The following is a 27810-nucleotide window of genomic DNA, read 5'->3' as shown; positions in this document are numbered from 1 at the left end:
ATCACGGCAGTTGCGCGCGAGGTAAGAAATCTGCCGCGCTTTTCTTGTACTTGCCAGCTGAAGGTGGCTCGGGAAGGAGGAACGGGTGATGGCACGCGTTACATAAGCGTGCCATTCCCCAGCGCTGGGGAAACGGTGGCCCTAGCGAGGCGCGCGCTGTCCCGGGGAGCATTGAACGCGCCCGTGTGCGCTTCGGCCATGGCGCCGCCGTCTTCCCTGCCCTTCTGAGCCGCCTCCCGCGCGCGCGTTGTGTTCGCCGGCTGCCCCCAGATGGCGTGCGACGTCGCGGGCGCTGCGCATGCTCTCGCTCGGGGGGCGGCGCGCGCAGCCGCGGTTCCAGCCGCGGGCCGCCGTCTGTGCCGCCATGGGGACTCTTGGCCACGCTGAGCAGGCTGTCTCGCCAGGAGGGCCCCGGGCGAGCAGCCGCGGCTGAACAGCGAGGCCGGCCCCCCCGAGGGATGGTGCGCTCGGCGCGGCGCGCTCTGCTCTAGGCCGCCGCGCTGCCATGTCCACGCGCAGCCAGGACCCCGCCGCCGTGCCCCTGGCCGGCTCCAGCGGACTCCAGCAGCGCCGCTTTGCCGGAAGATCTGCCGACCGTGCGGCTTCTCCCGAAGGTGAGTGACAGCACGCCGCTGCAGCCGGCGTTCAAGCACCGCGGCGAGCCGCCGGCACCGGTGCGGACGCGCCACCGGGCGCGGCGCGCATGTTCGCGCCACAGCGCGGGCCGGGAGTCACGCGACAGTTTCGGTTTTGCTTCCGCTCAACTTCGGCTCGCGACGCAAAGAGCGGGCCACCACGCGTTTTGAACGGCTCGCCCTGGTGTAGCGCCTTGAAATTAGCCATCCCTGGTCTTTTGCGAGTGTCTCGCTCGAGTTTAAAAATTCTATTCGTGCGGCTGAGAAGTGTCTGCGCTCCGCGCGATTCGAGCTTTTCCGCGTTCAAGGGTAGGCGAGGGTTTAGCCCTCTCCCTCGTTTGGGCTAAGGCGCGGACTGCGATTCCTTCATTTCTCCGCGTTTTGAGTCAAAAGACAAGCTGAAAGGCAGTGTTGTCTCCTTCTGTTCTCGGACAGGTCGGTTAAGGGAGCCCTTTACCTGTTTTTGTGGCAGACTTTTTTCGCGGTTGTCAGCCTCTTTTCTCCTCTTTTGCGTGTCCACATGAGCCGGCCGTCCCCCCTATGAAGGCATACTTGTGGGTTCGCCTCTCGAATTCGGTTCCGATAATGATGCGTTCTCTCGACTGCTGCACTTATGTTGAGCCGGAGCCATGTATTACGTTAATTGCTACCTCGTGGCTCCGGGGTTCCGGATATTACTTCCGGTTGCGTCAACTTGGCTCGTGTGGGTTGCTTCGGACGCCACGATTCTTGCGGAGTCGTTTATAGTTGCGCATTCGTGCTTTGTGAAGTCTGATTGTGTTTCTTGAGATGCATACTTTCTATTTTGACCTCACAAAGGTTGCTGTGCAAACACGCTTTTATTCCTTCATTAGTACTGATGAGAGAAGCTCAGAGCAGGAATTCGAATTCTGGATTTCAAAATTCCTGATCTGGGTGTTCCTCCCTCGTATACTGCAAATTACTGCTTGTAACCGTCTATGTCGCACACATATATTTAGATGTTGTACGTGAAGTAACATATTTTGCGTGCAGTTTTTCAGGCGCACAGTATTGTGTTTTCACATGAAATTGAAATTTCACGCATCTGTAAATGATACAAAACACAAGGTTGATGGTGTTTTCTAGGAGGCCGGGTACCCGTAGCGTGATTCAGAACACTGTGACATGCTCTACTAAGGCGCCCGTGTGCTGTGCGATGTCAGTGCACGTAAAGATCCCCAGGTGTCGAAATTATTCCGGGAGCACTCCACTACGGCACCTCTTTCTTCCTTTCTTCTTTCCACTCCCTCCGTTATCCCTTCCCTTTACGGCGCGGTTCAGGTGTCCAACGATATATGAGACAAATACTGCGCATTTCCTTTCCTCAAAACCAATTATTATTATTATTGACATGCTCTACTACTAGGGAATTGTACCCTAACACGTATGATATCGATAACCCTACAGATATGGTGCTTGTGGCTAGGGCAGTTTTAATTATAATCTGATTATCTTCGTATCTACAAGAAAGCTACGACCAACGGCGTTATTCTCTGACTACGGGCTAATGAAGTGTAATTAAGAGTAAAGGCATGCGTGTTCAAAAACTTGAAAATTGCAATATTTGGAAAGTGTGGCGGCATTGGCCGAGCATGTCTAAAATAATTACCTCACCCACCGAAGGGCACCCGTCCAGGAAATTTTGTTCAAATAAGCTAGAGTGCGCGCGGTTTGTGTGGCTTTGGTTTTGAACGCGTCATGCAGACAAGAATCGCCTTTGCGGTCGAAATGTTCCGTGAGTTTACTGACTGCTGGTGCGTGCAAGGTTTGAAAAACGGTTTGTACCGAAAACGCGGTAGTGAGGCTTTTTTTTTTTTTGACGATGCTCATTTTCTGCACTTACAACGTGCTTTGAACGAGGTATTGCATAAAAACGTTTTAAGTGTCTTATATATGCTACTGCTAATTAAAGACATAACATGAGCCTGGTGGCGCTTGTAATTCCGTTTCTTGCTAAACAGCCAAAGTCATCGGCGTGTAACGATAGTAGGCACCGCAGTCTCGTGAACTTGCCGGCTACTGACAGTTTTTAAGGACTCACCTCCGTGCTGTAGCGGCAGCACGCCTGTTTGCTTGGTTTTTGTGACTGCTTGAGCTCTGCACATTTTAATTAAAGGCACTAATACTGATAAACGCCCAAGTGTTCAAGAGCAAAATTTTACTTTACGCGCGCCATCTTTATGGATTGTTTTTCTATGCTTCGTGAACAAGTGTAGCTGACGGAGTAGCATTGATATCTTGACGCAAGTAGCCTCACTACTCCGCTTCCGCCTTGCATCCGGTGACTAGGCCAGGGTGGTTTCGAAACCACTGGTCTTGACTCTGGGAATAACTGTAACTCATCGCTGCCACTCGCTTATAGCCAGTTTCCATGCATCCTGTTGGACCGTGGGTACATGTGGTTCGGAGCAAAACACTGAGTCATAGGCATGGTGCGGAACACGTGTGTTCAACTCCTACGTGCATCAACAAACCGCTCATAGCTAATGCCTAATTTATATCGATGATGAAGAGCACCACTCAGTGATTAGATAAGCTTTTTTTGGGGCCAGTGCTTCCTCTACTTTTAATAACTAGACGAGAACTGTGATCATGTTTTACTTTTTTTAAATAGGGCTTTTTTCACTTGCGCAACATTCTTATCGAGGCGCTTTAATGGAGACAGTCAGGAATACAAGTGCTCAAAGGAAGTTTTCAATGGCTGTGATCTTATTAGCTATTGTGTGGTCTCGTTTTCTTGACACTACAATGTTAGCTTAGCTATGAAGGCAGCGTTTCCTGCACTGAGGATCATTATTTGGAAAACAAATAGAATGTAGCCTGATAATTAAGTTATCGTTGTAAACACTGCGCCATTAATACTACACACCCTTTTGATTGGTTTTGAAGAAGCTGAAAAAAGTTGGCAGCTCTTATTTTATGTTACGTCCCCATTGACTACATTTATTGTCTTCCTCTTAATGCTATACAAATGTTATGGTTTGCAGAATAATTGTTTAGATAGTTCTATAATGTGCGTATTGCGTGCAATGCACGCCCGCGGAACTGTAGGAATTTTTTTTTTTTTAGCTGCATGGCTCCGGTGAGAACCACCTTTTTTTTTTTTCACCACGTATACAGGTGACTTCACTAAATCCAGTGAGTGTTCACCAGCTAATCGTTTTGCTTTTTGTTCGCGTACGCTTGGCCTGGTTTTCACTTGGCCTCAGCGAGCTCTTGATTGGTTTTCTTAATGCCACAGTGAATTCCTATACATATTGGCACACCTTTGTTTTTTCAGCCCAGGAAACAGGTTGCAATTTACGGTAATTAACTTCAGTATACCGCTACGTCAAAAAGCAAAGCAACTCGCCGGGTAATTCTCTCTGTTCTTGAGAGTTCGCGTTTGATCTACAGTGCCTGTTAGCGAAGACCGCGAACCAGCCCGCTTCATCTGAATAGCTCTGCGGTCTAAATATGTGGCTTCAGTTATACACACTAGTCTATCTGCCGTACGAACAATATAAACATCGTGCTCTACTTCGTTCCCAGAGCTCTCGCAACACCTGGCAGAGCTCAATGAAATCGCCTGATGGAGACAGCTGATAGGATGTCCGATGCGGACAGTGGGGGAGGAAACATGCAGGCCTGCCAACTACGCAGGGGCTCTCAGCTTGACAGTCGCGATGAACACTTGTCAATGGTGTTCAACCTCCGCTCGACTCGTATTTTAACAAGCGTAAGACTTACTCCTTAAAGCACAAGGAGACCTTTTGGGAAGAAAAATTTTCCACATTCTTATTTGAGCGTCCTGCTTTGTGAAGCTTTTGTTCAAATGTTAGAACTCACTGGTGAAATTGCGCATTTGTCTCAGTCAAGGTAATCCGAAGTATTGTTAGTCTGTTATGGTATCTGGAGCATAACGTACCGAAACGGCGAATGGACCACGGAGAGATACCCCAGTGGTGGGCTACGGAGTAGTTTGGACCACATCGGAGTTTTTTCACGCGCAGTGGCATCGCACACTACACGGGAACTTTTTTCGCTACGCCTCCATCAAAATGCATCCGCCACGACCGGGGCTAAATTCAACAACGTTCGGTCCAGGAGCCCGAACGGCACAGCCACTGAGGTACTGCGGCAAGTTTCCAATTAGACTGTTAACCCCGTGATACCTGATATACGAAGCAGACCAGCCTTAGTGAACAACAGAAAAAATAAGCCTATGTACTGACATCGTTGATTAAAAGTTGACAGTAAAAAAATCAATGAAAGGTAGAAAAAAAGAAATACAGCGAGTTCTAATACAAAACTTCTGTTTTGCCGCACCGCGGAGTATTTTTGCTAACCTTGCTATTATTTCCTTAGTCGTAGATAAAAAAAAGTGAATCATCATAATCATCATCATCGTCAAAACCTTCATAAGCCTTGACTACACCCACTGCAGGGCAAAGGCCTCTTCCATATCTCTCCAATTAACCCTCTCCTTTGCCAGTTGCGCCCACCCTATGCCAGCAAACTTCCTAATCTTATCGGTCCACTTTAACCTTCTGCTGCCCCCTGCTACGCTTGCCTTCTCTTGGAATCCACTCTGTTACCCTTAAGGGACCATCGGTTATCTTGCCTTCGCATTACATGCCCTGCCCAAGCCCATTTTTTCCTCTTGATTCCGACTAGTAATATCATTAACATGCGTTTCTTCTCTCACCACTCTGCACCTATCATTTTTCCTTTCCATGGCTCGCTGCGTTTTCCTTAACTTAAGCTGAACCCTTTTCGTCAGCCTCCACGTTTCTGCCCCGTAGGTGAGTACCGGTAAGATACAGCTGTTGTACACTTCCTTTTGAGGGATATAGGTAAACTGTCATTCATGATCTGAGAGAACCTGCCATATGCGCCCCACCACATGTTATTCTTCTAGTTATTTCCCTGTCGGATCAGCTCTCACTACCTGCCCTAAGTAGACCTTCACCACTTCCAGCACCTCGCTGCCAATTGTGAACTGCTGTTCCCTTGCTTGATTTTGAACATTACTTTGGACGTTATGACTTCGACCGTACCAGAAGTTTGGAAGACCGCAAACATTATCTTAATTAATAAGAAAGGAGACGCCAAGAACTTGAAAATTACCGACTGATCAGCTTACTGTCCGTTCCCTATAATGTATTTACTAAGGTAATCGCTAATAGAGTCAGGGCAACCTTAGACTTTAATCAACCAAATGATCAGGCAGGCATTCGTAAAGGATATTCGACAATGGATCATATTCGCACTATCAGTCAGGTAGTAGAGAAATGCGCAGAATATAACCAACCCCTATACTATAGCGCCTTCATCGATTACGAGAAAGCATTTGACTCATTGGAAACCTCGGCAGTCTTGCAGGCATAGCGGAATCATCGTGTAGAAAAGTATTAAGTCACAATAATGGATGATGTCTATAACGACTGCACAGCTACCATAGTCCTTCATAAGTCGGCAATAAAATTCCAATAAGGAAAGGTGGCAGGCAGGGAGACACGATCTCGCCAATGCTATTCACCGCCTGTTACAGGAGGTATTCTGAGGCCTGGACTGGGAACAGTTGGGGATAAGGTTTAATGAATAATACTCAAGAAAACCTGCGATTCGCTCATGACATTGCCTTGCTGAGTCACTCAGGAGGTTAACTGCAAATCAGGATCAATGAGTTACGCAGGCGGAGCAGAACGGTGGGCCTACAGATTAACATGCAGAAAATCAAAGTGAAACTGTGCAACATGGAGTAAAGACGTTTCGCTTTATTCGGTACTATGCGCCAGGGTGTGATCATCTCCAGCTGTCGGTTGCTGCGCATGCGCGCATTTAACGGTAACCTGCGCCTTGCGCCTTATTTCTTGGCGGTTTAGATGTGTGTGCGTGCGGCCTGCGGTGTGCCCAGTGTTCTGCGTTTTTTGTCCCACTTTATCTTTTACGAAATGTGCATTTACACGCGAAGCTGACGCTGTCCAGCCGGTGCCAGAAGTCGATCCTCTTCCAGAATTTTTTTCCTCCGTGGCTGCAGCCAGAGCTGTGACGCACCGTCAGCGCCGTTTACAGCACGCTGGAACACCGCGTTGGTTTGGGATTAGCGCCTCGTTCCTGTTGGCGCTGCCACATGGCACACGTAGGAGAGCGGAGGGAGCTGGGCGCTCACTTGTGCCGGATTCCTTATGTGCCAGCCAAAGCGGAAAATCAAGATAAGAAACAAGAAAAAAGGAAACATGGCGAGAGGAACAAAGGAACCCAGGAATAGCGGCAAAACAAGAGCGGAGGTTGGCGGTCTGGGAGTAAGAGACAAGGAAACGACGACGCGGGAAACAAATAAAGGAAGATGGTTGGAAAGCGAGACACAGAGAGGTGAGGTCGGTGAAAAAATAAAAGGAGAGAAAAAAATTTGAAGATCGCGGCATCGTATCCAAGTGTGCCGTGGAAGCCAGAGAGCACGGGACCAAGTGACTACCGAAAGAGCTGAAAAACAGTGGGAAGGAAGTGAAGCGGTCGTGCATCACATGGTTAGCGAGACTCCTCTCTTGTCTGCAAATGATTTCTGCTGATGAAGGCGTGCGGCGAATGGCGAAGCAAACGGCGAAACAAGGCACTCACATCCTTTTCCTCTCCAGGCCATCACCATCAACAGCCTGCTTTTTTCTGGCCATCAACAGCCTGCTTTTCCTGGTCCTAAAGAGCAGCGAAAGGTCAGCAGAACGATAAAAAGATGTGGGTAGCTCCCCTCAGCTTCAGCAACTGCCGAGCACAGCGCATCAAGCTGTACTGAAATGTACAAACACAGACTCCGATTCCCAGATTTACAGCCTAATTTATAACATTGTTTTAAGCATGCCTGCAATAAAACAAGACCGTGAGCTTCCCGAACACTCCATTTAAAGATATATACACTACATACAATGTAAGCAATACCCGTCATGGGTATTTAAAATGGGGTCTTTTGAGTATAAAAAGGGCTTTTATTATGTAGTAAGAACATTAAACTACTTAAACTGGTATACAGCAGACAAGGGAAGGGAAAAGAGGGGCTCGTTATAACAAGCATGATGGATGCCAACACACACCGAAGCCAGGGAGCAAAGGGGAACGTTTTTTTTTTTCATTTAAGGTGTTCATCGATAAGAGATTAATAAGGTAATCATGTTTAAAAAGTTAATTGATTAGAAAGCACAAGTTAAAACAACTAAACAACCACATTGCGGCCAGTGGGAACCTAAGCAAGTTTTGGCTTTCGTCATGTTAAACTGGTATAGTAATTAATACCAATGACAGGTGAATCGTTCAGATCACTTAGCTGATTAATAAGTTAAAAGTTCTAAAAGTTAACCTTTTCTAATATTACATCTAGACGCCATACTATAATTAGATAGCGACAACTGGCTGTTACAGCTTTATGAGTTTTCTAAAATCTCTAAAACGCGATTATGCTCGCCGTTATGGCGCAACGAATCCTGGCCATCCCGGGTGCGTCAGAGAAAACCCATGCTGCTGTGGAGCACGTTCAGCCACACCCGCCACCAGCACAGGTCACTAGGTGGCCCACATGTCACGTGGCGTCGGTCCTAACCGGGCTTCGCTGATCGCAGCTGGTCGCTGATCCATCCCTGCAGCCCGCGTGGGACAAGGAATGCATTCTTAAGGACCTGCGCTGATTGAGCCACCGACCTTTCACTTCGCTGCAGGGCAAACGTTGATCTCGGCCACTCTGGCCGCTGCTATCACTGTCGTCTTTAGAACCTTCAGGATACAATTATTTCTGCTGAATAAATCACGAGGAGGCCCAATAAACGTTAAGCCTCAGACAAACAGCATAAAAGTAAGCTTTGTTCACGCGCTTTACTGCCTTGCAGACAAAGCACGCTTTACAGGAGCCCAAATTCCCTTCGCTGGTTAAGGAAGCAGGCGTCTTTCAATATCCTGTAAATTGTCGTTGTTATTTTTCACCTTTTTTCTGGATCGTCGCCTGTGTGAAAGTACGACGCATTTCTATCCCCTTGATGCTCTTCCTTGGCAAACGCGGACGAACGTACATGACTGTTCTGTTACCCGCTTTCCTCAGCCATTAGTACTCTTCACTGACGCGGTTTTGAAAGCAGTGCCTATGGTTGTGTTGAGTAGAAAGAAACACCACCTTTGGTTTGATTTTTTTAGCTGCTGCCTAAAACGATAACGAAAGACCCTACCAGACACTTTAGATGGGCAACATGGCATTACATAAAGCGTGCTATAAAGCACATCCGAGTTTCGATAGAAAAAGAACAAAACTGCTTGGTTCAAGAAATATGACATGAGCTGCAAAATTACATAAGAAAATAAATGACGTGAATATCAAGGGAATGAAAGGATCAGGGCTCTCAGTGTTACGAACTAAAGCCTTCCGTTTCCCCTACTTTGAACTGCAGTGCAATGACAGCAGAAATTACGTATGCTTTTTCACTCTCACAAAATCTGTATCGCTTGTCGTCGAACCAGTGCAGTCTCGTCGAGCCGTAAAGGCAAAATCAGTTAAAGCTGGCCACGGTAGTTACTTCGCCGCACAATTATTTTGCAGCGTCCTCGCCTTTTGCTTCTGGCTCCGCGTGGATGGCACTCTTTTCCTCCTTTCCTGGGCCTCGCTAATTAGTTTAGCCGGCATGCGGCGAACAAGACACGCTACCGGCAGCGGTTCCCGCCAGTTCGCGCTAAATATCGACCAGCGAAACGGTCGCGCGACCCGGGTCGGTGTAGACTGCGTGGGGCTCGCAAAGCGGTCGGAGGGGGGGGGGGCGGAGGGGGGGGGGCTTGCTTGGAGGAAGGAGCTTTCGGGCACACTGCACACGTAACCGCCGTCGCGCGAGCACAGCCCGCGTAGTCCCGCCATAAATGAGAAGTCGACCTCCCCTCGACTTTCCTTTCCCTGCTGGCTGTTCTGGAATTCATACCTTTACAAACTGAAGCGCTGGAATGGCGGCCCCGCGCGCGACGTGGGGGGATTCCTTTTAGAGCCCATAAAGCGAGCGTCCGGGAGGAGGAGTGGCCTCCCCCCCCCCCTCTCTTTTTTTGTGTGCGCGCCGCTGCCGCTTTACTGCCGCGGCAACTCTCGTGCCAGCAGCGTGGTGCGGGCTCAAGCGCGTCAGCTGCCACCCGCGCGGAAGCCGCCCCTTCTTTTTTGAAGCAGGCAACCCTCTCGCCGCTTCGCGCAGCCACGTGTCATCTGCCGGCCGGTGCGTAAAATGGGGGACGTGCGCCGCAGTCCCGATGGTGAGGAGGAAAATAGGGAGGAGAGGTTGTAAGCGAGTGTGCCTCGAGGAATGCGCGCCCCTCTCCCCCACCCCCATCATTTGTCTGCTGCCTCGGCGGGTCAATAAGAATCGTGTCTTGTATCGCAACCTGCCACCGGCTCATGTACGGAGCCCCGCGGCTGCCACCGCCGCTACCGCCGCTCCTGTAGCGTAGATATTCTGCCGAAAGCCCTCGCTGGCTCGCGGCCGCACCGCCCGGTGGTTTCTTTTGCCTTATATCTTTTAAACTCTGCTTCTTTTGTATGTACACACATTCGCGTGTGTGCGTACGTGCCTGCTAGCACTGAAACGAAACACTGCGAAACCCGAGAGGCCATTCGAAGTCTTCCGCGAGCCCGGGCCTCAGGCGTGAGCCGAATAACGGCATTCGAGGGCAAAGCAGGTACCCTGATGATCGCTGCGGGAGGGCAATTTCATGAGAAGAAATTTGTTCTGTAACCTGACTACTGCGCCTAATTGGAGCAGGGGCGATCAGTGCAAGTCCATCCGTGAAAGAATTATACGCGTTGCTTTCTACGTTTTCAGCACTTTGTGTTTGAAAGTGTGGGTGGCTGAGAAAAGCTCGCCGAAATTGAGCTAACTTGTATGTGGCCTTAACCTTGTCATGAAAACTGATAGCAGTAAACGAAAAAAAATTATATATGTGTGCCACGCAGTTAATGATCGCATAGCCAGGAAGAAAAATATAGAAATATTAATTTCATGCTCTGAGAAGGCATAAAGCAATGTCTTGCTGTAGTATGAGGCACACGACTTAGAGTGAGATGTTCATTAATGTAGCTGCGCATTTTTTTCCCATTTCATGGACAAAGCTGAAATTATACTGACTTTTACACTGGCATCTAATGTTTGATTGAATTTGGTTTATTTCTATAAACAAGGCTACTGAAGATTATGAGGGAACACGAAGAAAGAAGCTGCACAAAGGCAGCATGACTAGCCCCTAGTTGTATTATAATGGCTGCAACAGGGAGGAAAGAAAACTTCCACCATAACTAATAAACAGGGTAAAGCACAGCAGTAAACTTTAAAACATGAAACAATTCTTGCGCAGAATGCATAAAAAATATGAGAATTCAAGAAAAACCATGCCCCAGCTTGTCGCAGAACGCAAATAGAACAGGACACAGTCATTGGCGCAAAACAGTTCATATAAATCAGTTGCAGAACAAGTGAGCACATCAGTATTATACAGGGTAACATCAGTATCTAAGAGTGGAAAACGGTGGCTTAACGTTTACTGACCATAATTTGTACCCTGGGCGCTACGAGTTTTTGTGAGGCTGCAAGGGAGATAAATGAAATAAGGTTATTTTTTTACATCTTTTTCGTTAGTTGAAACAAACTGGTGGTTCATAACATGCCCTAAAATATTTCGCTCATCTCTTGTAAGCTACGTACTTACATCTGATTCCTGACATTTTTTTTCCTCTCATGTAATCTTGGTATCAGTTCCCTGTGTTCTATACGCATGTTTCTATGCTTGTGATGTTCTTCGAGCTACTTATTTGATAGTATTTCTTTTCCCCATTTGTTCGTTTTTCATCTCCTCGAGCTCTTACGTACCAGCGTATGGTTGTGTTTCTTTTTCCTATGGAATAACTGAAGTTTGGCCAAGTTGGTACAGCATCATAATTTTGCAACAGCTCAACACAACGAGAACAAAAGTGAGAAGTGACACAAAGACGGCGCTCCTTCTCTCCTCTTCTGTCGCTCTTGCCCTCGCTGTGTTGCGCTGTTGCAGAATTATGGAGCATTCTTTTTCCTCTTGCATTTGGTGTTCTGCATTGCCTTCTGTTTCGTTTAAGCGTCCTAGTGTTTTCGTTTATTTTTTACCCTGCATTGTTTACCACTCCCCTGTGTAATAGTTTTATGCGCTGGAAATCGATAAAGCAAATACACGAACGAAATAAACATCATAATTTATTCACGAGCCCAGATTCACTAAGTGTGGGCACCTGAAGATGTTCAAAGTAAAGATGTTTTTTTTTTGTTTACCTCTCGGAGCTACGGCGTGGGATAATCTCGACTATATATGGGGTTCTTTAAAGTGCGGCTGAAATTTCAATTCTCGGCCGATTTGGCATACGGCCTCTATCCAAATGCTGCATGCACGGATGCGAAGAACGCACGCACTCATGCTCGCCAGCAGAATGCTATAGACCCTGAGCCAATGCGGTGGCTGACGTACAACATGCAAGTTATTTCAAAGTTGGTTAGTTGATATACGAGTGCCGAGTGAATGGGTCTTCTTATTCAAGAGGCACGCATACCCAGAAATTGTGGACAAGCGCATTTTTCAGCGGGAAGTTGTTTATGAACGCATTATTTAGTATATCGTAGGACTGCACCTTATAACAATCAATATATCCGCACATCCCTCCTCGCGACGCTCGTAGTTATCTGCTATTTATTGTCAAAAACGTGCCCCATTGGTTTTCTGTGGAAGTCCTACCTATACTCGGTGAGAGCGCAGGACAGACTTTAAAAGCAAGATTTTGCTACGCATCAAAATGTTAGACCATTCCCATCAATATGTTTATAACGGTATATTGCAATACTCCACAGTTGCCTCACGATTAAAAGTGATGTCTCTGAAAGCAGCACATGGTTCTTTTGGTTCACTGACAATGCTACCGTGCTATATTTGCGCATACTTCTGTTTTCAATTCACTAGTGATGTTCGCATAGGTGAACAAAAGGCGTTTAAGATTTTCATAATAACTTTTCTTTAAATTATCAGTGGCGAGAAAGGCAAATGCTTTTGCCGAAAAATGATTTTGGAGCGTTCTCTATCTGCTCCTTAACGCTAATGTATTGGATTGAAATATTTTGATCTTTAGTCACTTTTGACCACACGTCAGTACTAACAAGTTCCAAAATTTATCTCGTTGCCTGTGTGAGGCTATCGACGTCAAGCACGATGCGCTCTCCGTTACTTCTGCTCCGTTTCTTCCCTCCCGTCCCACAGCTCTAGGTGTTTCGCACGGTTATTCGGCTGTCGTGGATGGAACGTCTTGAACGAACGGATGAACAAGATCTGAAAAGAAAATTCAGGGAGACGGGGAGTGGGGGGGGGGGGGGGGGGGGGATTCCGGCTTTTCAGTAAAAAAAAATTCTCAAGAGAAGTCGTAAATAAAGAAAAAAAATGAGTGAATTTGAAGAACGAAACGACCTGCTCTATCGCATGATGTCCAAAGAGTTACGCTTTTCTTTACTTCAGGGGGAGCGTTTAAAAGGCGCCCTGCATAATCCCCTTTTGGACGCGTTCGCTCTGTCATACGTCGATGACAGAGTCTAGTGAGGGTCATTAAACAGTGACTTCTTCTTGCTTAGGCGTTTGCATTTCAGGAGGAAACAGTGCGCCGAGTGATCAAGAGCTCCGTCGGAAGACCCCGCGCGTTTCACTCCAGAGGAGTGCATTTTTGTTCCAGAGCGCAACGTGTGTTGACAGTGCGCCGGCCCTTGTTGGGCATGCCGCGGCCCCCCTCCGACCGCCGGCTGCCTGGACAGAGCGGAGACGGCCGCGTCCGGCCCCCTAATGCGCGGCGCAAGTGCCCCGGACGCGTCGGACGAGATTTTATGGAGCTTTATACATTTTATGGCTTCACGCAAGAGTGGTCGTGCCGGAAGCGCCTGTCGCCAGATGGACCGACGGCCGATTCTCGACCCAGCTTCGCGCAGGCGTCATCGGCACACGCGTCACGGGTCCAGCCCCCCCCCCCCCCCTTCCCCCCCCCATTTTTTTCCCTCTCTTTTGTGGCATTCTGGCGTCTCTCGTGCTTTGCGCAAGAAAAAAGCCGCGGTCGCGCCACAATATCTATGCCGCAGGGAGGTATACGCAGCGGGCAATGAAAAATGGACCTCGCAGATTTCTTGCCCTTCGTATATATTGTTCTCTCCGCCCCTTGCTCCGCTTCTTTGCTTTTCGAGCAATTACTGCAAATGGCTTTTGAAGCACCCACACACTTTTTTTTATTTTAGGGTTTAGTATCTCGATGTCCCCACTTCCTTTTCTGTTTTTCTCTCTCCTAATATAAAGAGCCGCGTGTGGAACGTTTTGAAGCATTTATCAGCGAAATTGTTTGGCCGCATAACCTGGGAAGCCAACACATAATATTTACACCTTTTTTCATTAACGTTGGCTCAGTCCGTCTTTTTGCCTACGATATAATAGCGTATGTAGAATAAAAGTGGCCACTGTAATGACCTCAGCTCGTTGTGCAGTCTGCTTGCCGAAGATTTATGAAAAGTGCTTCCTCGGACCGCTCATTACGCCAGTTAGCCTTCTGAGGCACTCCTGATTGCAAAGTTCGCACTCCTCGCCTTTTGAGTCTGACTAATTTATACATTTTGTCTTATTCCAGAATCCTCGAGCCCATATTTTTGTGGCCCTGCTTTCCAGCTTAATTATTTCATTCTCGCAGACACTCATACCTAATCTACTCTTGCACTCGTTTCGTCTTCTGACTAATGGCTTCACGGTTTCGGCCTGGTTTTATCGTGCAACACCGCCTCCGCTTTGGAATTAATAATTAATAAAGAAGTAGCTGAACCTCGTGGCTACCCCTCGTAATGAAGCAGCCTGCACAGTGTCTTGCGAACAGCTGCAAACGAGCGCCTATATGCTAATTCTCAACATTCACAAATATGCTTAGAACACTTAGAGGACACGCTTAAACTGCATCGTTCGTGGCGCTGGTGTTTTTTGCTGCATGTTCATTATTAATATTTATTTGTTTGTTTTGTTTTCTACGCTTAATCTGCAGTGCCACGAAGTGCACGATATTCTGCGTGCTTTTGAACTAAGGCTTATTTATTGTCCGTGCTAGGGACGTCTCCCTGTTGGCAGCCGTGTCGATCTTTCGTTCTCTCTTCTTCCGTAACTTAAGTTCCTCACCTCTTCCTTCTTTTCCACTTCCCTTTCTGTCTTTAGAGAAGTAGGAACTGCAATCGGCAGGAGTGCCCTTGTACTACCAGCCTGCCTATTCAAATGGCCGTGATGCCTGTTTTGTATCACTTTTTTCTTCCCTCATTCGCTCCAACGTGACCGTGTGTGTACAAGGGTAACGACTGCGGCGCTCTTCTCTGCACCGGGGTATGCGCGTCCGTGGTGCGCCACAGGCGACTCGGTTCCGCGTTATCATCTGCGCCCGAAGGGAGGCACACTTCTCCTCCCAGCAACAGCCCAGCGTCAGCAACGTGACGTAGTACCAATAAAGCGGCCTATCCATCATTAATATCTGCGGCCAAGGCTCGTCGCACTCGAGCCACAAATGTGTGTTGCCGCTAGCAATAAAAGCGCCGTGTGGGAGCCGACTTGCTGCACACTGGAGATACATTATTATGCCGGTTACGTGGGTAGGCGCGTACAAGGCCACTTTTCGTGTGTCTTTTTTTTTCTTTCGCTGCATGAGACGAAAGAAATAAAGGAAAAAGGGGCAATATATGAAAGGAGAAAGCAATCTGAACACAAGATGGAAGGATGAGGGTTAAGTAACGCAGATAAATCAACGCATGGAGATCGAATATTTCTTGACCGATGAAACTCCAAAAAGGTCAGCCCAGCACTAAACACGCTAAGCGCATTTGTTTATGGTACAGTCAGAAAGAGAAAGGGTTTTTGGCATTTAGGACTGCTGTCCCGAAGCTTATATAATAATTGTTCTTGATAGCTGAACGTTGCCCCTTAGGGTCGTGCAGGCCGCCGCGGTGGCTCAGTGGTTACGGCGCTCGGCTGCTGACCCGGAAGACGCGGGTTCGATCCCGGCCGCGGCGGTCAAATTTCGATGGAGGCGAAATTCTAGAGGCCCGTGTACTGTGCGGATGTCAGTGCACGTTAAAGAACCCCAGGTGGTCGAAATTGCCGGAGCCCTTCACTACGGCCGTCCCTCACAGCCTGAGTTGCTTTGGGACGTTAAACCCTATAAACCAAGCCAAACCAACATTAGGGTCGTGCGCCGAATGATTGACAGGCGGCGAATAATTGAGCGCAACCCAGCCGTAAGGCAAAGTCGACGAGAAATGGAGGGGGCTGGTAGCATTGCTCGGTTTTGTTCTGACCTCCCCCCCCCCCCCCCCAAAAAAAAAAAGGACTGGAAAGAGAAACATTCGTTTTCGTGATGGCGACCGCCGGTCGTACAGTGAAATCGCATCGGTTGATCAGAAAGCTCTCTGTTCGGCACTCCTGCTACAGTGTTTTAAGTTTCATGCCTAGATGTCGATGCCAAAAAAAGAAGAAAAAAGAAACAAGCGGAAGGGAGCTGGAGCACCTCTGCCGAAACGGAGCTCCCGTTAGAACACGCTCGGCGGCTGTAAAATTCGCTTCCCGCCGCCTGCGTCTGCGCGATCCGACTCGTGTCTGTCATGCGGCCGGCCGTCCGCCAGACACCGCGGCGCACGGTAGGAGCCCGATTGTCGCATCGAGTTACGCACAGCCGACTTGGCCGCCAACCGACTCTGCGCGACACGCGGGGTCAGCGGCGGGCAGCCCCCGGCAGGCGGCCAGCCCTGCCGCCCATCAGACAGGAACGCCGCGCGGACCGCGTTTCGCTACTGCTCTACTGCCACCGCCACCACTGTCAAGGGTGGCTGCTCATCGATTTCCAATCCGTTTTGCATATACACCCCTGGCTGGACGGTGGAGACAAGCGGCGCGGCAATCAATCTCACGACGGCTCATAACGACCCGCCGCTAGCTGGGCGTGTGTTATTACTCGAACGGCGCCTCCGAAGTGGTTCCCCGCGACTCACGCTCACGCGATAAGGAACGACGGCGAGGGTACACCTTATGGATCGCGTCGTCGCCCTCCCTCCACCTGATGGATCAGCGCAGGTTCGCATGCGACGTCACAGCGCTTACGCCGTCGTGTGCGCTTCCCTCGTTAGGCACCATTCATGGCGGCCCGCCGCTGTTGCACGCAAGGCTCGACGCCGACTGAACCGATTGATGAGCAATTCAGCCGTGTCGGCCGGGCGCCCTCCTCCGCAGAGACGTCCTTGTCCCTTCGCTCTCAACCGAGACCATTCTTCGCGCGCTGTGCTCGCTTCCACTGAATTGTTGTGCGCATGCGTGCGTGCGCGTGTTGGTTGGCGTGCTTGCCACTGCATTCCAACAGCTACGGCGCTGCATTTATAATACTTATTCTGAGAACAGGCGACCTACAGTACTAGACATCTCTGAACGCACTGAAGTTTTAAGGTAGTTACTTTTGGTGGCCTCCGTGCAAACGCGTACTGATGGAGGCAAACTACTGGCAGAGGCACAGAATAGCTGATGTGATGCGCCTATTAAGCGCGCGCTTTTAAAAGAGCGCTTTTTCAATTGTTTCGGCACGTCACGATGTAATTCAGTGGGAAAAAATTGTACCTCCAAAGAAGTGTTCTATTTTGGCGGTTTTCGTCGCTGTCACGCTCTATATTCACCGTTCCGATCTCGCGTCTTGTTGAGCGTCATAAGCACCAGAGTGAAGCCGTATATGCCCCGCTGGGACCAGCGCGCACTGATAATGTATGTACCGAGGGAGGCTCTCTGCTTAGCCGGCAGCGCGGCTCCATTATCTTTGTGTACCACCTTTTTTTTTGTCAGGAGACGAAAGATCTGATTAAGAAACGCCAGAGCATAACGGCGTCAACCCTACAGACAGTATACAACTAGCAGAGCTATAGAAGTTAATAAATAAGTTCAAGGTAGCCCACATAAGAATGTTCAATATAGAGAGGATCGAGCATGCTCTAAAGAACGGAGGTAACCTTAAAGCGGTGAAGAGGAAACTAGGCATTGGTAGAAATCAGATGTATGCGTTAAGAGACAAGGAGAGCGATGTAATTAGCAATATGGAGAAGATAGTTAAAGTAGCCGAAGAGTTCTATACAAACCTACACAGTAGTGAATGTAATCAGAGCGATAATGAGAGAGAAAGTTGCGCACAACAATGCGTCATCCCGCTTGTAACGAAAGAGGAAGTAAAGAAAGCTTTAGGAGCAATGAAAGGGGAAAAGCAGCTGGTGAAGATCAGGTAACAGCAGATCTCTTGAAGGACGGGGAAAATTGTGCTAGAAAAACTAGCCACCCTGTATATGCAATGCCTTATGGCCTCCGCCGTACCAGAAGCTTGGAAGAATGCAAACATTATCTTAATTTATAAGAAAGGAGACGCCAAGGAGTTGAAAAATTACAGACTGATCAGCTGACTGTCCGTTGCCTACAAATTATTTAATAAGGTAATCGCTAAATAGAGTCAGGGCAACCTTAGACTTTAATCAACCAAATGATCAGGCAGGCTTTCATAAAAGATATTCAAAAATAGATTATATACATACTATCAATCAGATGATAGAGAAATAAGCAGAATATAATCAACCTTTATATATAGCTTTCATTGATTACGAGAAAGCAATCAACTCAGTACAAACCTCAGCTGTCATACAGACATTGCGGAATTAGAGTGTAGAAAAGCCTTATGTGAAAATACTGCAAGATATCTATAGCAACTGCACAGCTACCGTAGTCCTTTATAAAGTCAACAATAAAATTCCAATAAGGAAGGGGCGTCAGGCAAGGAGACACGATCTCGCCAATGCTGTTCACCGCTTGTTTACAGGAGGTATTCCGAGGCCTGAATTGGAACAATTGGGGATAAGAGTTAATGGAGAATACCTAAATAATCTGCGATTCGCTGATGACATTGCCTTGATGAGTCACTCACGAGATAAACTGCAAAGCATGATCAATGATTTAGACAGGCAGAGCAAAACGGTGGGTCTAAAAATTAACATGCAGAAAACCAAAGTAATGTTAAACAACCTAGCAAGGGAACAGCAGCTCACAATTGGAAGCGAGGTGCTGAAGTGGTTAAGGAATGCTTAGGGCAGGTAGTGACAGCTGATCCGGATTATGAGAAGGAAAAAACCAGAAGGATAAGAATGGGGTGGAGCGCATATGGCAGGTTCTCTCAGATCATGAATAGCAGTTTACCAATATCCCTCAAGAGAAAAGTGTACAACAGCTGTATTTTGCCGGTACTCACTTACGGGGCAGGAACTTGGAGGCTAACGAAAAGGGTTCAGGTTAAGTTAAGGACAACGCAGCGAGCTATAGAGATGAAAATGATGGCTGTAGAGTTAAGAGACCGGAAGCGGGCAACGTGGGTGAGGGAACAAACGCGTGTTAATGATATCCTAGTCGGAATCAAGAGGAAGAAATGGGCTTGGGCAGGGCTTGTGATGCGAAGGCAAGACAACCGATGGTACATAAGCGTAACGGAGTGGCTTCCAAGAGAAGGCAAGCGTAGCAGGGGGCGGCAGAAGGTTAGGTAAGTGGATGAGGTTAGGAAGTTAGGAGGGATAGGGTAGGCGCAGCTGGCAAAGAACTGGGTTGATTGGAGAGACATGGGAGAGGCCTTTGCCCTGCAGTGGGTTTAGTCATGTTGCTGATGAATGATGATGACTGCCTTTTGTTCTCGCGTCTGTGTCGCTTACACAGTGTAAGAGTCACAGTCTATTCGACTCCTGCATCTTGCATCGCTGCCTCCAGCGCGGGAAGCTCAAGAACAGACAGCCACTACCAGTTTCGTTGACATGCACTCGGCATCGGCAAAGCCAAATCGTGATGTTCAACAGGTTGCATGGTCACAAGTGCATGCCGCATACTCGACCCTCCGCTGCCTGACGGCCCTCAACTGGCGACTGAAGTTGCAGAACTGCTGCCGAGTAAGCTGTATTTGGTGCCTATAGGTTCTGACAAAAGATCCTTTCCAGTTCTTCACTTTTTCGTGAGAGTCTCTCTTTGTATAGCACAGAATTTGCAAGTCCTCTCATTTTACTAGGACGTAGAAGCATAGCTGGATGACAATTATGTTGTCATTAAAATACAAACCAGAGGTAATGCATGAACGTCTAAACATACGCATTCCCTAGAAAGCTCACACTTCTTCAGCTGTTTTCATTGTGGTGTAATGGTGAAAGAATTACAAGAAAATGTTCTTCATGAATAAATAAAAATAAAGCCACGTAATATAGCATATTCAAGCGATTTTTACACTATCAAGTTAAATTGTTCGCCTAGTAATGGATATACGCCAAGCACAGCGCGCTAAATTTTCTTATAAGGTGCCACTCATAGAAAAAAAAACTTTTCCCTCCGTTTGTTCTTTTTTGCTTTAATTTTGCATTTAATGGCAAGTACACCAGGAAACCGTAGTTGCACGAAAGTGGAATGCAATGCGTTTCAACGGTTTTTTCCCGAAGGTTCTACTTTCATCTGCGCCGATAAAGCTGCAATATTCCTCGCCCTCGCACAATCTTCCCGTTCATTCCGCGAGCGGCTGCGTGATAACGTTGCGAACTCCGAACGTCTCCCCGCCTTCGCCTGCGCGAATCGAGCAGAAGCGTTGTTGCTGGTGCCTCGTCGCAGCAGGGGGGGGGGGGGGGGGGGGGATTTGGCCTGCATAAAACATTGCGAACTGCGCGCTTGGTCTTACAGCTCCGGAGAAACGAGGAGCGCTCCGCGCTAAATTAAACAGCGTTTGAATGCTGTTCACGCGTCGAGCCGATTGCATGCCGCGCCGCGGTTCGCAACGGTTGGCCCAAATTTCTCGCCCTCCTCTCCGTCCAGCTTGTTATGCTTCTCTCTAGTTGTTGTTGTTGTTGTTCGGTGGGCCCACTCCGTTCACTTTCCATTTTATTTTATTTTCGCGTCTTCTGCCGTTCTTAGATAACGATTCCCGGCTAGGAAACGCGCTGGCGGTGGGCCGGGCCTCTTCCCTTCGTTATACAACTTTTATTTCGCCCGCTGCCTCGGGCCAACGGGCTCAGCAACTCGTGCCGCTCTTGTTTTCTTTCCTCGCCACTGGTGCTGCGGAATCAGGTAGCGAAGCAAGAAATGCGTCGCCTCCGCCTGCGGGAAATGCGAGCCCCCTTCCTTCTTCGTCGTGCGCCCGGCGTGCTCCGGCTTGCCCGCAACAATCTATAGGCTTGATCGACCGTCCGGTGACACCCGTGCTCCCTGTCTCTCCATGTCTGGGGCCTTTCTTCTTTCCCCCCATCTCTCTGCGAAGCGGGCGCGCGCCTTTACAGCCGCGGGGGGGGGGGGGGGGGGGGGGGGGGCATTCCGCTCACGCCCCGCGGCTCGGCTGGCGCGTTCCGTGCGGCAAGCGTTTCGCCCGCCCAAAGCAGACCGGTGACACTGAGCACGTCGTTGCCGAGTTCGAAATCGTCACGCAGAGAGACGTAGAGATGCTGTCTCTCCCGCGCTTGCGCTCGCTGCGATGGGGCGAAGCCATTGCAGACGCGGATTATGTGACGCAATATAGCCATATGCCTAAGTAGCGTGAAGAAGGTTTCACCATTGGAAAGCAAATGCGGAGGAAGGATCTGAGAAGCTAAGACTGAACAAGTCTCAGCGCAAGTGTCGCCGAACTGTCAAGTAATAGCCCAAAAACAAGGACAAGAGGGGGGAAACACAGCTTGATTAGAACTCGGTGTACTGAGGCCTTGGGGATTCGCTGAGCCCGAATGAAGCCAAGCGCTCGAGGAGGGGGGAGCGAGTGGTAAATACGGGGGAGGCAATGGTAGCATTACATGTACGTGGAATGGACGACGCGCGATGGGGCTGTGCCGACTAATTTATGGTGGTATCCGTTATGGTGGTATCTATTGAATTATCTATGGTATCCATGGTGAATAAAGTTAGCGATAAGCTGTGCAAGCTCAGAGGTCTTATGCTAAAGGAAAACGGAAAGCGAACGCTCGTTGTTTTAGCGCATGCATTTTTCGAGCGCCAAGACTGACTGCTGCCAACCTCAGCCGCAGCTGCACCCGCCGTGACCGACGGGAAAGCCGACCGGGCTCGCCGCGTCCCCTCAGTCGGGCAGTCGTGCCGCCCAGCGCGCGAGAGGCGCTCCTCGGCGTTCCGGCGCATGCGATCCACCTTTCTGGCGTCGCCACCGTGCCGTCGCAAGTCAGCTTTCATAGGTATGGCCTCGAATTTGCGACTGGTGCATGAGCATGGCCACTGAGCAGGCGACACTACCCCGGTGACCGTAATCTACTCGGCGGCGATAACGCCGACGGCAGCTTTCGGAGCGCTGGCGCCGAAAATGCTTCGTGGCTATTAACGGAAGCGAGTCGTAGTGCGGCGACGAAAAAAACGTAATTAAATCCGAGGCAAAGTTATGTGAACAGCCTTAAAATCCCGCAACCTGCTTGAAATCATCGTTGCGGATGGAGCGTTCACCTCGCAAATCGCTTTTTTGATGGTTTAGGCGCGCATTGAGAGCTCGCGCCGGCAACGCAGCATGACGCAGTTTACGTGTTACTGTACAGCCTTTGTCAAAAGTAAAGAGCCGAAGAGGTTTGCTTCTAAGCCTTGCAGAGAAGCTCTTGCAGCGTCCGAGTAAGTCTAAGCACCTAAACTGGGAGCACAAGAGTCCGTGTCACCTTTGAGAGATTCAGAGCACTGACGATGCTAAAATAGCCGCACTGCGTCGACCACAAGTAAATCGGCTGGGCTGTATATTTTTGATGAAGGGTGGCGTTCCGGGTGCCAGCACTCAGAAGGCTGTTGTCGAAATTGTCTAGAGGCTATTATGGCGTCCGGTGTGGCCCCGCCCGGCTGCGGGAATCCCTAGATCAGACGAAGAGCGCAGCTCACCAACTCACTGACCTTTTCCGCGGCGTGTCTGACCGGCCCCGGAGTGGCTGCTGCGCGCTCGTCTAATCTAGGCCACTGCAGGCAACCGCTTACTGCTCTCCTTCCCTTGTTTTATCCCACAGCTGGAATTGTGCGCAGATACGGAGAATAAGAAATGCGCCAATTGAAATTGCACTTTATGTTCGTTAACTAACCATCCCTCAGCCCATACTGCCGCTGAAAAATACGACAGACTTAAAGAAAACCATTTGGAAAGTCGAAAAAAGAGTAAAGAGAATGGATGAGATGCGTTTCCGGAGTAAACGCCACGGATTATGGGAAATCCTTCTTTCTGCTACCTCTACTCGCTAATCGCAGTCGCTGTGTTGGTATCGCTTATTCTACTAATTTATTTGTGCTGCAACATCACTGAGTCCACTGCAACATCGCAAGAACAAAGTGACGTCGATTCTTTTCTCTTCCCCATGGCGTTCACCCAACACGAAGCAGTCGCCCAGTTACTGCAGTTAGGGAAAATGTGAATGCGTTCTGTGTGTGGAGCAACGGAATGAAATTGAAGGGAAAAGAGTGGAGGCATCATCCCTGATGTGTGGGTACGCTTAGAACACGTGTACAGTGCTCTAACGAAATAACTCGAGGAGGCTTTCAAACCGGCATACTGCCATCGCATACGCGGAGGTGGTATGCGCATGCGTGCTGCAGGAGACGCCAGCAGACGAACGCGCCTGAAACATAGCCTCCTGAAGAAGGTGCCTGAAGCGTTCCCTGGATTTCCCATGTAGCGTTGGTCGCCACTTTGTTGCGCAGACTGGCTGCAATGCGGCGCTGAAAGATGACGCGTGGTCATCTTTCAGCAAGAGGTGTTGGAAGATTGGTCGCTCAAAATCAGGGTGGGTGACGTAAGATTGCGTGTCAGGGATTTGAAATTGTATGTAAAGAAAAATGGCGAATTTATAGACAGTATTGTTAAGTTTGACGGATTGCTTAAAGTAAATAGAAAAAGGGGGGGGGGGGCTGCATAAAGTGGATGGAAGGTCCAGGCGTCAGTTAGCATACTGGCCTGGTGGTCGGCCCGCTGCTGAATGGGCATCTTGCATATCTAATATTCTTGGGAGTCCGCGATATCCGTGTCTATCAGCGTAACTTTACGAGTTTTGTAGCGACAGCTACATTACGGTAGCATGTCGAGCCTTCAGCGTGGCGGCGCCGCCATGCTGTCACGTGGTTGGTCACGTGGTGCGGCGCAGCTGCCGACGGTGCGGCGCCGTGGCTGAATCACGTGGCTCCTCACGTGGTTGGTCACGTGACCAAGTTCCACTCAGTCAGCTGTAGCTATCGCGTCACTCCAGGTTTAACCAGAGCTAAACCATCGCCAATTTTTTTTTCCAATCGGGTGAAGCACTCAGCCGGGACATATTTTCAAGGGCAGCCCGATCTATATTGGATTGCTTTTCTGACGAGCTTTCACCCAGCTAGGAACTTGGGCTCCTTAAAAATGTTTCCATACCTCAGATATAAAGCTTTCCCTCTGTCATCTAACCTTTCTGCCAGAAAAAGAAAACATGCAACCACAGTGAACGAGGTTGAAAGCCTTGCAGGCTCACAAACAGCCTGACAAAATGACGAAGCACGCTTGATGAAGTGTCATGAAACAACCATGGAAGGAGATGCACGTGCGACATGCGAATATGAGAAGGTGGACTCGAAGGCACAGACTGCACACTTGCAGACAAAAAAAAAAACGGTATGAGCAGGTGCGATACGAAGCCGGCAAAAATTGCCACTCATTGCAGCTTCAAGAATTTGCGCCAAAAGCTAAGTTTCTTTTATTATTGAATTCACGGCTGCCTTCTTTTTTCTCGGTGTGGCTTGTTAACCAATGTCTTCAAGACATTTTGCGAGTAATTTGCACGAATGATCTCCATTGGCCGCTATATCCTTGTTGCCACAGAATGGTATTCACACGTGTGTAGAAAACATGTGTCCACAGGCTTCTAAAGATGCTTTTGGATGTCCAGGAACTTCTCGGGGAAATGAAAGGCTCTTAGAAGCTCTGGCGTCGGCCAAAAACTTTGAACCGCCTTTCACGGCGCTAATTGTCTGCAGGGATTTAATCCAGTTCTTGCCTTCTGCGTTTTTACCTGTCGGTTAAGGATCTTTATTTCTCCGTCCGTGTTAGCTGCACGCTTACTGGTTAGTTTTCCAGTCCTTTTCGCTACTGCAAGTCAACGCTATTTCTGTACAACAGTTTAAATACTTCAGCTGCCCACTTGTTATCGTCGAATTTCTTCAGGCCGGCACTTCTTAATATAATATTTTACTCTGAGCTCCCCGCGTGCTTCGAACGATGCCCAGCCTACGTTCCCCTGTACTGATTCGTTTGTGGTTTTGCCGTCGGCAATTAGTGATAATGTTCCGAAGCTTTTTCGTTATTTTTTTCTAACCCTGATTGAACTGTGTCGCTGCACACTAATCGGAAGACGCAGCTCACGAGACCTCTGGGAAGCGCTTTCGAGTAGCATGCAGCTGCCGCAGCTGCTGTTTTCTTCACTGCGCGCTTTCTACGCCTCTAGAGATTGTTCTATTGAGCGCTTCATGAACGACGAGTTCTCATGTATTCGATAAGCATGCGAAAAAACGTCAAATCGAAGCTGCGACACCTTCGTGCAGTGTCATGCATATCGTGTGGAAAAGGTCTCGATGCCGATCGTAACGCGCCGGTATGCCAAGCGGAGTGGGACTGTATGCTTGCTTCTTCCACGAAGACTCGCACAACCACTTGGTCTAATGACAACAGTATTTTGTCTATACCATTCCTAAAATATCCTATAACATTGTTCGCTTCCCGGTGCTCTAATTTAGACGGCTATAGCAGTCTTCGACTCGCCCCCCAAAGTCTCGGATTCAACTTCCGAATTTAGGCAGATCTTGGAAGTTTACGAACCTTAAATCATCTTTTCCGGTCAACTTTCAAAAGAAAAAATGTTTTCAGTTGTAGCTGAACTGTTTCAACCTTTTCTGGTCAGCAATGTTTCGCTGCACCTGACGAGGGCGCGTAGGAGCAAGGCAGAACGAGGCACATGGAGATGCGTGCCCCCTTCCAATGTCTGAGGCGGCATGCCACTTAACACACAGTCACGTGGCGCGTACTCCTAGCGAGTGTCTATAGAGACTGGGCTTCATTCTCAGGGAACTGCGCTCATTTTGCCTAAGAGTAGATACGTTAGACGCCGACACCTCCAACAAAAACAATCCTTAATTGCTAAGGGCGTCAGCAATGCACTCATTTGGCTCAAATATACATGGACCAGCATCAGTGGTCGAATTAGGCATAAATGCATTCTTGTCAATAACGATATAACATCTACGTTGCGAGCAGAACTCTTCTTTACCACCACCTAAGCGCGCTATTAGACATGGTGGTCTGTGCGGGGTCTCAGAGTTGTGGATATTTATAAAAAGATCTTGCACATATATAGGTATGCCCCGAACCCAAGCGGCACACCTACGGTTGCTGAAAGCTACAGGGTATGAACAAATGTATATGAGTGCATCTAAACAAGATACTGAATGACACCGGGCTATCATCTGGGCCCGTTCTACCGTTTTACTGGTCGTTATGTTACTGTGCTGTGATAGGAATTAGTGCTAAGTCATCAGTGAGCATCTTGTGACGTTCTTATTTGCAGTGCTTCAACACGTACGGGAGCAAACGCATAATATATTCAAAGCTTTCGGCCAGTAAAGCGTTCGAAAACAAGCGACTGCTTTTACATTAATTTATTTACTGCCAACCAGAAAGCGAATACTTGTCAGGTGCTATTTCTTCACAGCATACTGCAGTATGTGCGTTGCATTGTGCATTTTATTAAGCGGGTCCTGTAAGACGTGCAGCAAGATTCATGATGAGAAATACTATTGCCTATATATATGCCACGAGCAGGCATGGAGAGCACTCTAAGGACTGAGCACCACACGACCAGGTGGTTGCACGACCTGTGGCTATATTGTTGAATTCTTCGTGTTGCAAGAGCAGGAGTAGACCCAATGAGCGTTATTTACGGCTTACTGGACCCTAAGTGGCTTCCCTGCCAGCGACAATGCTCATACATCAGTGGTTAATTAGCACTCGGGGAGCTCTTTACCAGGGCAACTGCATCCTTCGCTCGTGATCTCCCGCTGTGCAGGGGCAAATTCTTCCCGGAGAGCATTTTCGTTACTGGAGGCCGATGGTGCCTTTAACTGATAATTTGGAAGTTCGCATCGATACTGCCGTAGCTCCTGGGCTTGCACTCTTCGCTTCTCCCTCCGCCTTCCCGCCGCGAACGTCGTAACAAACCCGCAATGAAGACAATCCATCACTGCTAGGAACATAACTTACACTATAAGCACAATGTAGTGACGCATAACTACGTGGAATACATATCGTTGAAAACTTTTCTATGAAAGAGGCTTTTATCAAATTAGGAATACGTTTTTTTTAAACAATAAGAACATTTTAGTTAGACAACGATGCCACCAGAGAATGCGTAGTAATTATTTGAAACTTCATACGTCGTGCATGTGCTACTGTATACACACGACACTCGTATTACTGTCATGCGAACTCGTAGAAGCTGCAAAGCTCAGGAGCGACTAGGTTCAGCAAATATCATTCTTGAAGACTGAAGGACAGCCTTGAACTTTTTATGAGTTTCTCATCACGGCCCTCTCCCGCTCACCCGCCAGTGAGCGACAATTCAGCGAGGAATCCGAGAAACTACTGAGAAGGCGTCAAGGAAAAGGAGTAGCTGTATGTGTCTCGTTTGGAAAAGCGCACTAATAATTTTAAACGTTCGCGAAGTGATTTTTTTTTCTTTCAGTGCGATAGCATTTAGATTACCGCCTCAGAAAAAAAAATGTCAGACTTGTCTGTCACGAAATTTCGTGCCTTGCCAGTGGACCTATAATAGGGCACCTGCAAACTTTAAAATATGTACACCCTGAAATCTAGTAGTTGTCCCAGCCCCCAAGAATTTCAAACGACCCCCAGAATTTTGAAAGTAGGCCCACACCAGAAAACGGATTAAAGTGGATTAGTGGGCAGGATTAGTACAATCTCATAGGATAATCCAATGGAAGGTACTCAACCATTCTAGAAGGTGATGACTCACGCATATCATCTAAGGGTAATAGAACCGGTTCCACCAGAGCTTTTGCGGGAAAATCGCAAGAA

General features: G+C 48.5%; 1 protein-coding gene across 2 annotated transcripts in view; it reads left to right on the top strand.

Annotated features, from left to right (window-relative positions):
- The first annotated feature begins 339 nt into the window (after positions 1-339).
- LOC144113074 (Kv channel-interacting protein 4-like) overlaps positions 340-27810 on the top strand; it is a 507008-nt gene continuing 479537 nt past the window's right edge. Inside the window, exons 1-2 of one of the 2 annotated variants that reach the window (XM_077645978.1) lie at positions 340-614; positions 21749-21916. In XM_077645978.1, the coding sequence (XP_077502104.1) occupies positions 506-614; positions 21749-21916 (277 nt within the window). In that variant the 5' untranslated portion in view covers positions 340-505. The remainder of the gene's footprint in view (positions 615-21748; positions 21917-27810) is intronic. The other variant, XM_077645980.1, reaches the window with a different exon arrangement.

Source organism: Amblyomma americanum, chromosome 1, assembly GCF_052857255.1.
Source record: "Amblyomma americanum isolate KBUSLIRL-KWMA chromosome 1, ASM5285725v1, whole genome shotgun sequence".
NCBI classification, from domain to species: domain Eukaryota; kingdom Metazoa; phylum Arthropoda; class Arachnida; order Ixodida; family Ixodidae; genus Amblyomma; species Amblyomma americanum.
Note: the sequence above shows the minus strand (reverse complement) of the source record. Positions and strands in the feature narration are given on the sequence as shown.